Source organism: Zeus faber (genome assembly GCF_960531495.2).
Source record: "Zeus faber genome assembly, chromosome: 9".
Classification (NCBI taxonomy): domain Eukaryota; kingdom Metazoa; phylum Chordata; class Actinopteri; order Zeiformes; family Zeidae; genus Zeus; species Zeus faber.
The window spans coordinates 14,805,174-14,818,487 of NC_137197.1; the positions used below are offsets into that span (position 1 = coordinate 14,805,174).

At 45.6% G+C, this 13,314-nt stretch overlaps 1 protein-coding gene across 1 annotated transcript; it reads left to right on the forward strand.

Annotated features, from left to right (window-relative positions):
• Positions 1-2,608: 2,608 nt before the first annotated feature.
• abhd15a (abhydrolase domain containing 15a) lies at positions 2,609-10,212 on the forward strand (the record flags this gene model as incomplete). The annotated part of the gene is made up of 3 exons (XM_080006374.1): positions 2,609-3,172; positions 7,946-8,298; positions 9,144-10,212. 3 exons carry the CDS (start codon positions 2,609-2,611, stop codon positions 9,799-9,801), a joined length of 1,575 nt encoding a protein of 524 aa, XP_079862500.1. The 3' UTR covers positions 9,802-10,212.
• Between the last annotated feature and the right edge of the window lie 3,102 nt (positions 10,213-13,314).

A 13,314-nucleotide genomic window follows, 5' to 3' on the forward strand; every position in this document is an offset into this window, starting at 1 on the left:
TTTTTTTAAGCAGGGTTATGAATTTATGCATTATGAGTTACAAATGTATTCAATCATGTTGTCGTATGAAACGTAGCTCCGCCGGTTGGAGGAGAGATTTATTTCAGTTTTTCTCAGGTGCTTATTGGGAAACGGGCCCTGAAGGCACACATCACATCAAGCCAGTCAGGACCAAGGAAACCAAAAATATAAAAAATGTTTTCTGCTTCCATAAATCCTCCGTCAAGCCCTGAACCGTGCGGATCCGCCTCTAGGTTTGGTTGCTTGAATATGGATTTCTGTGCATGTGTGGTTTTTGTGTCTTTCTAATGAAGCCGAACTAGAATTAGAAAAATTAACAGGCTTCAAAGAGATACAAGATAATACCAGAGTTACCCCCCAAAAAAAACCACCCTGTATCCACCTGTGCGGCTAATATCAACGTCTTTGAAATTAAAGCCACATTGCACAAAATGCACACCGTGTTGATGGTGACGAAGCTTTGCAAGAGCCTTTCAAGTTCAAAATAAATAAATCAACGGTTCCCCTGCAGCGCCTCCCTGTTGCTCAGCCTCTTCCATCTCTTTTCCAGTAAACAGCGTGCGGGGGATCCAGGTAATTCAAAACCTCCTGATACAATCGGGGACTCTGGGATGTACAATTGTTGGAAAGTCACTATTTGATCACATCTCTCTCTTATACATTCTCATCGGCGTATACCGTACATACACAGGTAGTTTCTCACGCAATAACGGGTTACGTTTTGACCAAGGGAGTGTGCTTTTCTCCAAACACACTACTAAACGCACTGCCTCTGGTCATAATAATGTGTTTTTAATGTGTTCAACTCATGGGGAAATCAGGGTTTTTGTTTTCATTCATCTAGCCGGGAAGGCACACCGGGCATCAAAGTCGTCCCTGGTTGTGTAATGAGGATTCAGTCCCGGCACAGAAACAACGGAGATAAGCATCGTGCAGCGTTTCATGTGCACGTAGAAACGGAGCTTGCAGTAAATTAAAACAAATGACTGCACGATGAGGCCGATCTGCAGTGCACTGGCTGAAGTCTGTCCCGCACTGGCATTCCAGAGGTAATAGATAAGGGCTTTTGATCTGCTCATTACCACGGTATCATCGGCCGTTGTGTCATCTGTTTGTGTTTTTCATTGGCCGTGCATACAGGGACACATGCACAATGTTCTACCGTCTCTTCAATTTGGGGGTTGTTTTTCCCTTGGATTTGTTTTAACACACAATTTGGCCACTTAGCAACGCCATTTGCACTTGGCAAGAATTCGGGCTTTGCTTTGCTGCCATATCTGTTGCAAACGCCTTGTTGTATAAAACAAGCCTATACATGAGCTGTATGAGCCTTGACATTACAGAGCTGTTTGGGTCCATTTCAGATATCAATTGATCCACCAAGGCAATGCCATTTTTTTTTTTTATCCTCAGCCAATGACTTCTATCCATGTGTGGAGCTTGAGGTAATGCATTTGCAATCCAGGGGAATTATTTATTTTAGCTCTCACCTTGAATACCCTGTTGGTTGCCTCTTGGTCTTTATTCTATTCTTTATTCTATTTGTCACCAGGAAGGCAGGGTTTGATTTGGAAATCCATCAGATTGTCTGTGTTGTTTTTATATTGTGGGTGTGTGTGGGTGCGTTGTGCTGGTTATGGGAAGGGAGGGTGGGATAGAGCGTACATTTATGTAAATGTGAATCTATGGGTGGGTTTTGGGGAGGGAGGGAGGGAGAGAGTGTAAAAGCATGTGAATGTTTGTAGTTCTTTTGCCACATGCAGTGACAATAAAGGCATTCTGATTCTGATTCTGATTCTGATTCTGATTCTGATTCTGATTCTGATTCTGATGGACCGTTTACTGACCAGAACTAGCGTCACTGCTTTACCGACAATGGAAACAGCATATACAGGAGCACATACATAATGCAACTAGATTGAACATCTATTTCTTATAAGGTGCCAGTTAAATAAATGTGGGATTAATATCAAATATGGGTAATCCATAATATAAGTAAATGATATTATGGATTACCACTTTAATTTTTTCAAAGAGCGCTATGGGCGACTCTGCTGCGCTACCCCGTCCACTACTTTAACTTATGGAACAAAAAAAAAACATATTACCGTGCATAACAGAGACCCTAGACTCATCCGTCATTCAAAACGACCCCACCCCAAAGAAAAAAAAAAAAAGAGGGCAACGTGAGGATGGATGAGAATGAAGTGACACAGTGGGAGGCGCCTCAGCGCCCTCGGATCCAAAACTGATCCGAGCGCGGATCACACTGGAAACACGCTCCCGTGCGCGTCCACTCCAATGCGCGCAGCACCGACATGGAAACACGCACTCCGACTTGGATCCGCACCGCGTAAAGCAGACGCGTTTGGACATTTTTGAACGATATATCTACACGGAGGACAGAGTGGACTGGGGAGATCCACACACTCCTGAAACTTGCAGCGGTGTAGTGAGACAAAAGCTGTCGCGATGCGCACCGCGGCTCCGTGCGCTTTTTTGGCGCAGGATCGTCAATGAAACTCCATCTCGAACCTCTGATTAAAAGTCCTGCGCGTTTTATCCATTCTGCACTCCGTGGTGCCAAATGCTGGAGGTGCTTGTTGCTGTCTGCGTGCTGGTCCTGGTGGTCTTCATCTGGCCCACCTCCAGGTTCTTTAGGGAGGGCCAAAGGTCGGACCCGCTGCTCCTCCTGGGACCCGGACCAGGAGGAGTCTCCAGGCACAAGTTGGTCTCCGATGGGGGGTCTGAGGGTCTCCCGACTGGCTCCCATGGCGGGGGGGATGATGACGGTGGAGCCCAATCCCCCGGCGCAGCTCTCCTCTGCAAGCCCTCCGCCCTGGCCAACTACTTGCTCACCCACTGCAAGACCTTCAGCTCCTACTCCCCCTGCGTCGGGTGGTCGTGGACCTGGAGGTCCAGCGCCCTCCTCCAGGGGGTGCACGCCATGTGCTGGCCGTGCAACAGTCCGGTCCAGTTCGTGAGGGACCACCTGCAGCTGGGGGACGAGGGTCTGGTGGCCCTGGACTGGGCCGTGGCCCTCTCCGGGTCCTCCTACCAGAAGAGGAGGAGGACCTCCAGCCATTCCACCAGCCCGGTTCTGCTGATCATCCCCAACTCCTTTGGCAAGATCACCCGGAATGTGCTGGAGGTAACTGTACACTGTGACCAGGTACTGGTGTCTTTGGTAGTAGCGTAGAAGCAGGTTCCCAGGTTTCCAAACTGGAGTCCGGGGGCCCCCTAAAGGGTCCTCGTTGGAATTGCAAGGGTCCTTTTGCAGGGGAGCGAAATTGTTATTTGTGCATTCTGATAAATGTTGTTTTCTGTCTCTATTCTCAATAATCTAAACATAGTATATCTATGCACTGCTTTTCTAAATGAATGGTGCCTTTTTTTTTTGGCGTAAAATTTTAGCAAATTTAAAAGTTGCGATTATTGTCACGCCCCCCCACAGACACACACGTGTATCTTGTTTTACATGTTTTTTACAGGTTGGCCACGTTTTGTTAGTTTATGGGAGCTATGTTTGAAAAGCCCTGAGCTGCAAGGCCTAATATCTGCTCCAATCTTTGAAACATCCTCACTTTAGCCGTATGGATCCTTACTGTATTACGAGGGTCGTATTTGTCTAGCTCGAGGAAAACATATGGTAGCAGATTGAAATGGAAAAATACATAGTTACTGAGAATGTTCCTTAATTCCAAGCTTTTTTCTGCAGAACGTGCAGAGGGTTTCCTTAACGGACGCCAGGATGTTAAAGCAAATGTAAATTCAAATTTGATATTGTAAATATGCAGCACATACTATGTACACCTGTACGTGAGCAAACGCCGGCACATAAAACACCGCCTGAAAAGGCCACAGAACGTCCCTGTTTAGTTTGGGACAGAGTTTGGGTGATAAAACGCAGGCCTGTGGACGCCAATCCTAATGCTGTAACTTTACATTAACCAATGTGTTCATCGAGGAAAGGGAACTGCATCAGAAAAAACATATTTTCACAGCCTTAGTTTGGTGAGAAATTCGCCGGGTGTTAATTATTATGGGGGCTGACACGTAGCTAAAAGGTATTTTTCAAGTAATAATAACATTTCCAAAGGGAAGGCCGAGGCAACAAAAAAGAAGCGATGAGAAGATGCCAGCGCCAATTCACCATGGTTATTCAGTCGAGAGCGTTTGGGCAGAAGCCATCGCATCAGCTTAAAACCCTGTGAAAACCCAGTGAGGAAGAAAGAGCGAGTTCAGGGCGACAGATCAGATACCGAGGGAGACGCGGCCTTTCAAACCAGCCTTTAAAACCAGCCTTTCAGTGTGTTGACTCCAGCCGCTAAGTGAGTGAACTCATTAAGCGCCGGCTCTTTGAGCGAGCCCATCACCATTTTGACTTCCAGCCACCTGCCGCCACAAGAGAGAGAGAAAGAGAGAGACCACAAGAGACCTTAAGAGAGAGGAAAACCCTCTAATGACCAGTGAGGAAACATCAATGGAAAGCAGAATGACCGTAGAATTAATCTTTGGTTCAGTGATTCGAATCGATTTTTTTTTTTAGGTGGAAGGATAATGAATATAAATGACAGGATCAAATAGCGGTGATTGAACAGGACGGTGGGAGTAGAAGGGGAAAATGTGTGAATTGTCTATCGCAGTGCCGAATAAATGGATACGGTAGAAAAGGGATGGACGTGTGTGTGTGTGTGTGTGTGTGTGTGTGTGTGTGTGTGTATGTGTGTGTGTGCGCGTGTGCGTGTGTGGAGGAGATTCTGTAGGTCTAGTTTGCATGGGTTGGCATGCACACTCTCGGCGCGAAGAGAAAGAAATTGTCGCCAAACAGAAATAGACTCTTTGGTACTGTGTGTGTGTGTGTGTGTGTGTGTGTGTGTGTGTGTGTGTGTGTGTGTGTGTGTGTGTGTGTGTGTGTGTGCTCGCCACGCTTTCAAAATGCATATTTCAAGCGCTCAAACATTTATGAATGAGCCTTCTCAATCATTTATATTTTTACACCTATTTTCCTTTTTTTCACGCCCATGATTTTTTTTGACTCTGAGTCTCCATCCAGTGTGGCACGAATAAGTGTGTGTGTGTGCAGGCGTGTGTGTGCGTGGGAGGGGGGGGTGTTGTGTTTTGAGGCTCCTTAGACACATTAAAATAAATAAATGGCAACGGACAGCCACCTTTGTGTGTGTGTGTGTGTGTGTTTTAGAGCCTGGTGCAGACTAGAATCCAGCCAAATACTGAACATTTATCATCATAGCTTTTCACAACAAACCATTTACCAAATGGCAGTGCAGTTAAAGGTTATTTATGCATAATATTTTAGCTGAATTGAGTGGAGGAATAAGTAGCGAGAGAGAGAGACGTCTGCCCTGTGTCTCACTGCTCAAGGAATTCCTCATTGGCGTGACAGCTTCTCAGCCCTGGCGCACACACTGTCACACAGAGATGTTATTAAAAATGGTTCTTCACATTTATTTTTCTGATGGCAGAATTTTTGGTTTATAATTTTAAAAAAAAGTGTTTATAAGTCAATATTAGAATAAGAGACAATGTTGTAGGTAGATAGATAGATAGATAGATAGATAGATAGATAGATAGATAGATAGATAGATAGATAGATAGATAGATAGATAGATGGATAGATGGATAGATAGATAGATAGATAGATAGATAGATAGATAGATAGATAGATAGATAGATAGATAGATAGATAGATAGATATACAACATGCAATAAACCTGTAAACAGTTGTGCAACTGTAACCTAACCCTAAAAATAACATAAAAAAACATAAAACTTGAAAAATGAAAAAGACCTGAAAAATAAAAGTTCACATCATTGAAACAATAACTTGAACAGTGAAGCAAAAAGATGACATATATATATATATATATATATATATATATATATATATATATATATATTGTTATAAGAATTTTATATGTCTATGTTTTGATGTACTTCTTACATGAACTTTTGTACAAGGTATGTGTACTTTGCTTTTCTTATAAAGGCTTAATAGAGTTCATGTCTTAAAAAAGACATTAACTAGTCACTTTCTGTGCCTTAATGTGAAGAGGAGAAAGGCAACATGTCTCGACCATCAGATAAGGGAACTTCAACAGATGATCTGTCTCAATGAAATTGCCCCATCAGCAGGACCAATGCGGAGGCGTCGCAACACCAGCTGACCGACATCTCAACGACTCGTCAGCCTGCCACTCCTAGAAAACTGTATAGAAAACTCAGATCTCCAGTGAGAATTGAGCACTTCCTCTGTGGCACTCCGTTGTGTTGCTACACTGAAACTGCTCCTCTCGTACAAGATTAAATACTTTATTAACATAAAGTATATGTCTCTGATTTCCTCTGTAATGATTAGTCGGTATCACAAACAAAGTTTGTAACAATTTAGCTTTTACATATATAAATCTATATTACGGGATTATTATGATTAGGGTCTAGCAAAGATGTAGCAAAGATTATGTCCCTAATCTCTGCTGTTTCCATTGTGCCGTTTTGTTTACCCGACTCAGTCATTGTGTATGTGGCATTTGTTGAGAGTGTGGCGCCAAGATGTTATTATGGTATGAATTTAATAATGTGTCTCTGATAAATTTCAAATATCAATGTTAAAATGCCGGCGCGCAGGAAGTCCTCGATGAGCTCGTTTCTTAACCGGTTCGTCCACTCCATTAATCCTCGCAGCTGTCATTTTTTCCGCCCAAAAGTCCAACTCCTTCTACACACTGCACAACTCAACCTGTGAAAAAAGCGGCGTTTCCCATGAAAAACAGCATTTTTTTAGTAGCTCCTCCTTTTGAATGTATGGAGTTTGGACGGAGAAGGTAATGCGTGAACAAAATGCTGAATGATGTATGTTAACTCATCTCCCTGCAGCCTGAATGTATCTCATCAGGTTAACCCCTCCCCCCCAGATGAAAGAGAATGTGGCAGTACGCTGCCGCAGTATTTCTCTGCTGGTAAATATTTAATGTCGTGATATGCTTCAGTAAGTTCCTGCATGTCACGCTGCCGTCTGCAGGGCTTAGTCGGAAAACCTCTTAATTCACATGCTTTCCATCGTCTGAAGGGCCCCTTTCAACGTCTCTGTCTGATTGAGCATCCGCTCTGATGTAACTAATCACAGGGAGGGACAGACTCTTATTTCTAAGATTATATTAAGCATTTTCTTATACAAAAAGTCTAAAAGGCAATGATTATTAATTAATTTTGCTTTTCAAATAAAAATCAATTTCTATTCCAATTATTAATTATTTACTTCCGAAACCTTTTTCAAGGCTGGGGATTGGGAGACAGGGACTGTCATTTAAAGTTTCAGCAGCACAACCCTGTGCTACCGAGGCTAATTCAGACGTATTGTGCAGTTCCCCTTTTCAACAAGCTATTTTTGGCTTTTTGACTCAGTATGTAGGCCCACTCATAAAGTTTTCGGTGAGCCTCGCGCATGACTCCACGTCACACGGTCACTTCTGTTCTACCTCCTAAATTCCCCTATAAAATCGTGCCGTAAGAAACCCATAAAGCAATTAGATCTCATTTAGAACGAATGGTTTGACGTTGGAAAAACCTGAAACCGCTGTTTAAATGACTTTCAGTCAAGCTCTTGGAACTCTTGGAAAAGCCCTTGGAATCTAGCATAACTAGTGTCCCGGGTTTAAGAGCGTCCACTGACAAAATCAGTCCACAACGACGTGGCTCGCAAACGCAACAGCATAGCGACGGATCGGCGGCCGTTATTCATAAATAACTGACGGCTGATTTCCACGCGCTGACCAATCAGAATCGAGTATTCCACAGAGCCGTGTAATAACGACACTGGATACGAAAGTGCATCAGGGTGACGTGCGTACACCTACGCGCGATCCGGACGTTCTTGACTTGCTTCCCGCTTCTCCTCCGTCTCCAGCTTTGTGAGGCAGCTCTGTCGCACGGCTACCTCCCCGTGGTCTTCAACCGGCGCAGCCACAACGGGACGCCGCTCACCACCCTCAAACTGCAGCAGTTCGGGGACCCCGGCGACCTGCGCGAGGCCGTGCGCTACGTCCGCTACCGGCAGCCGGCGGGGCGGCTGTACGCCGTGAGCGAGAGCACGGGCTCGGGCCTCCTCCTGTCCTACCTGGGGGAGTGCGGCTCGTCCAGCTACGTCACCGCCGCCGCCTGCCTGTCGCCCGTGTTCCGCTGCCAGAGCTGGTTCGAGAACGGGCTGCCGTGGCCCGCGCAGTGGGCGCTGGTGCTCTACCAGAAGATGTGCCTCAGCAGGTGAGCGTGAAATCCTGACGGGGGGGGGGGGGGGAGAAAGTTGCGGCGTGATGCGAGGGGAGGAGGGAGAGCCGGAACGAGAATGTCATGGCCGTAATGAGGGCGGGTGGAGAATTCCAGGTCCAGGAGGTAAAAATCCCCGCTTCAAAGGGCTTCAATGCTCCCATGCAGCTGATTCCACTCATTAGTTGGATCTCTGAGTCGATGCTAACTAGTAAATCCACATGGTTGATTCAGATTCTGATCCCCACATTTAACAGTTCAACAAAAGATGCACTGAAAAAAAATATTGGATTTGGAAATATTTAAGGGACTTGTTAAGTGCAGCCATTTGTTAAACCTACAATGTTTTACGTTTTTACACCACGACCTTTGTGTAAGGTTGAGAGAACCCAAAACGGTTTTACGAATTGAAGCTCTATTTAATACCGCCCAATGCCTCCAGTCCTCCATTTTATTTTATAGTGTGGAGTGAAATCGCCGACAATTCCGGCCGTCCTTTCAAAAACCCTGCCAACCATCAAAAAATAATGGGGGTGCTAGGGTTTTGACGTTGCTCTCGGACCCCTTGAGAAAATGATTATGACAATCAAACGACACACTTACTGACCGCCCATGGGGTCGGCGAGGAAGAGAAAGAAAACAACCAGGGTGCCATGGTAACAGGTGGCCTGTTAAACGCTCAGCCATTGATCTTTAGGGACAATGTGACCCAAGCAAGGCTCCTGAAATCAATGAATTCAGGTAATATGAGAGCCATGCAGTTCTTCAAATTGATTCCATGTTGGGTTTTTCTTGCATTATCTGTGTGTGTGCGTGCGTGCGTGTGTGGGGTATGGCAATAGGTACAGGACAGTGTTGGGCGAGACCATACGTACGGACGCCTTATTCTCCAGTCGCTCCCTGCGTGGACTGGAAGAGGCTTTGTTCTGCCACTCCGCACATAAAGGCTCTGCAGCGGCAGCAGGCGGCGGTAACAGCGGCAATACCAGTTTGGGCGTCTGGGAGGCGTACTGGGAACGCAACGAGCCTTTGAGGGACGTGGACGAGGTCGCCATCCCCGTCCTGAGCGTGTGCGCCCAGGACGACCTCGTCCGCGGGGACCCCCGCTCCACCTTGCCCCTGGAGCTCTTCGAGACCAACCCCCATTTCTTCCTGCTCCTCACCGACCGAGGGGGCCACTGTGGGTTCTCCACCCAGTCGGACGGGGGTCCCGGGGGCCCCGGGGGTTCCGGGGGCGGCGCTGCCGCCTTTGGGCACCCCGGAGCCAGCTGGCGTCACAAGGCTCTGCTGGAATTCTTCAGAGCCACCACAGACTTCTTCGCCGCCGAGGAGAGGGTGAAGCAGCTGGCGGCCCGGAGGCGGGGGCTGGGGATGGGGGGGCCGCCCGGCGGGGGAGGGAGGGCGTTCCGCCACCGCAGCATCAGCACTTGCAAGAGGGTTCCGGCGTGTTCCCATAATATCCACGCCATCTACAGCTGGCAGAGATCCTACACGCGATGAGCGAGGCTTTCGACGGACGTTAATGGATTGCGACAGAGTGTTCCTGGACGTTGTTTAAATCGGAGGTCGGGGTCGTCGGCGGTGGAAAAACCTACGTCATTCTTTCCAAATGTATAACAGCCAGCAAATGTGCGACAACAACCAAGATGAAATGGCACCAGAAAAACAAAACAAAACAAAAAAAAAAACATTTAACCGAAGCACTGAACTGAACGCTGAACTTGTCGCTTGTGTGAATTGGGGGGGGGGTTTATTCAAATGTAAGTATTTTGACGTTGGAGCAAATTCTCTGTCGGGGAGTTGGGTGCGGCACGACCTTTAAGGAGCTTACGTTTTTTTTTGCGTCCTGTCTTTATACGAGGAAATGTCTCCTTTTTTTTTCCCCCAAGCTGCCAGGGGTTGTGTTTACCATTGGAGGTTGTGTCGTGGGGTTATTGGATTTTAACTCAGCTAGGTGGAACCACTTGAGTGTTTCATATCCGCTAATTTCTAACTTTCGGGGGGGGGGGGGGGGTGGGTTATATTTCCATGTCTGGAAAGTCATTTTCTTTTATTTATTTTTTCTTTTGGAGGGGTTATTTTGTGGTATTAAAGGAAAAGATTTTACGAGCAATGTGCAGGAGCAACATTAATGCTGTACGAGCAGCTTGTGGAGCCCACCGAAATTAAATGAGTTGCTGTGCACAAAATAAGAAGTATGTCAATAATTGGCATTCTGTTAATTGTGCTGAGAGGGAAACAGTCAAACAGAAGATGCACTTACCATTTGTCAACGTGCAGTCGTATATTGTTTAATAAACCTGTTTGAAACTGTTCAACGTTCAAATATATTGTGTTTGCATTTAATATATGGAATTAAAAACTTTGAATAAAAACGGATTCGACGCAGGGAAATTCACTTTCCGGTAACGATGAGGAAATACAGGCTCCCAGGGCTAAGGTTGCGTTATGACTGACGTTCCAAGGATCGATTTTGCCCTTTTTGACGTTGAGGTGAACTGGTGTTGTATTTTATTGACGCGTACTGTACAGATATGTGAACAAACATCTTATTTGTGGCACCAAATCAGCCGCCCCTGTCAGGGACCCGTGGGATTGGACGCCCAGGGACACTCCTTAAAATAGTGCGGCCCCCAGAGAAAGGCCAGGGAGAGAGAGTGCGTGTGTGTGTGTGTGTGTGTGAGTGTGTGTGTGTGCGTGCGTGCGTGTGTGTGTGTGTGTGCGTGCGTGCGTGCGTGTGTGTGTGCGCTCGCTGATGTGATGAGACACCCTCCACGGTTTGTCCCCAGTGATGCTCATTCCCTCAGACTGCCGGAGACGCACGTGCACGCAGGCACAAACCCACGTGCGAGTGCATCTCCGACGCATCCCCACTGCTGTTTCACGCAGTTTGTTCACATTGGATGAACACAGAGACTTTGATTCAGCCGATGCCGTCGTGACGAACCGTGCGTTTCGAAATACATGGAGCGCGTGCGCTGCTTTGGTCACTATACTGGCCCCTCGTTTTGGAATGAAGCTGCTGTTGTGCGTTTTTGTGATGCATTTTTGGTTGAAAGTTTGCCGCTACCGACAACGAGGGCAAAACATGTGAAGCGCAAGCGTGTACATGTGTAAGTGTATGAACATACAATACAAACATTACAGTAGCACCACACGTTTTCATTTGATCGTGTCATTATACTCAGTGCTTGATGTTGTTTTTTTATTTTTTTTATTTAACAGATTGATTTGAATAAAAAATGTATGTCAGTTTGATTCAATGGGTGTTGTTATTTTCAGTAACTTACTGATATAATTACAAGACATGCGAATATAGATTTTCTCGAGCCTTTTACTAACGACATTACAACTTGAATCCAAGCTATTCTGTTTGGTGTAAGAATCTGAGCAGGGAATTACAAAACAGTCAACCCTGAACAACAAACATCAGATTTAAACATTTCAGATCACTGGTAACGAGTGGGGGAGGGAGTAGGGAGGGGCAGACAATAGGCAGGAATGTGTGTGTGTGTGTGTGTGTGTGTGTGTGTGTGTGTGTGTGTGTGTGTGTGTGTGCACATGTGCCCGCGCGTGTGTGTAGCATGAAAAAGAGGATGAAAGCGCATCAGATGATCGCGGCGTATGACAAAATGCACACAGCTTTACACTCTCCTGCCTCCCTTTGATTTTATCCAAATAGATCATGAACGAGTCTCCTCGAAATAAACGCAGCTTCTTTCATCGGCCTCCTCTGCGCAATTAAGCCGTTAAAATCGAATTGCGCTTTAATGCCGCGCTTATTGAATTTAGATCAAGCGGTCTGCGTCAGTGATCATGAAGTGCAATTTCATTTTAATTGATTGTAATTTCATTAACAAGGCACAACCTTTCCATCTAGTTGCTTAATAAACATTTATGTGATTTAATGGAACATGGCATTTTTCCGGGGTTAGCTGTTTTTATCATGACTGAAAGCATTATAAGGCACCAATAATTCAATAAGGATGCCCAGAAATCAGAGTTAACAGCATTTTATATAATTGTAGTCATCTATAAAGTCATATGTGGACTGCATTTCCAATGTCCCAAAAATTGCCGGATGACGAAATGATGATTTCGAAGGGGTGGAATATCTTTAGTGTTTGAGATTTTGCTGTTCAGGATCTGGGCACAAAGGCACTTTCGGTCACAACCTGAATCTGTACCGTAAGTGGAGGTAAACCTCAATTATACATAATTTTATTTTATGTATTTAATTGTTTGTTTGTTTGTTTGTTTGTTTGTTTATTTTATTTTAATATTAAATTTTTATTTAGTACTTTTTTTTTTATCACCAACCCCCCTCTTTGGAGAACTATTTATCATGTTTGGGATTATACATCATTTTAAATGTATATGAGGAAATAGAAACACAGGGGGGAAACAGGGGGGAAAAAGACAGTGAAATTTGTTTTCCACGAGGATAAGGATTGTGTGGTTGTGTGTTTGTCCCGAATGGGTTTCCGGTTTATCCACAGCTTTAATTCCCCTCTTTGAGTCGACTTCCCTGCACTCAGTTTCCTCGTAATTGGCGGTGGCGGAAGCCCAGACAAACATTATCCAAACGAACTGCGTCGCAAAGCGTTGGGATTACCCACGCCCAGACCGGGGTCACCAGGTGCCGGTGAGTGTCAGTGCTCTAGCTCTTCAGTCCACTGAGCGAATTCTACATAGTCTCTTAAAACGAGAGACTTCTCGATCGTGAGTGCATTGCCAAGTACAAGGCTGAGTGCTTGAGAGGTTTTCTTTCTCCTGAGTTTTTCTCAAGTGGACAAGAGTGGTCGCCTAAAAGTGACTTAGGATCTCAACACAATGCCATAGATCCTTGCGCACAAAGTCCATTTTTATAGTGTATAGGCAAGACTATCACAGGTACAAGCGGGTGAAATGGAGCTCCTCTGAAGGGTCGCTGGCTCCACAGCCTGGAAGAAGCTTAACAACTCGAGAAAAACTCCATACAAGCCCCAAATCACCCCCTAAGTCCACCAGTAG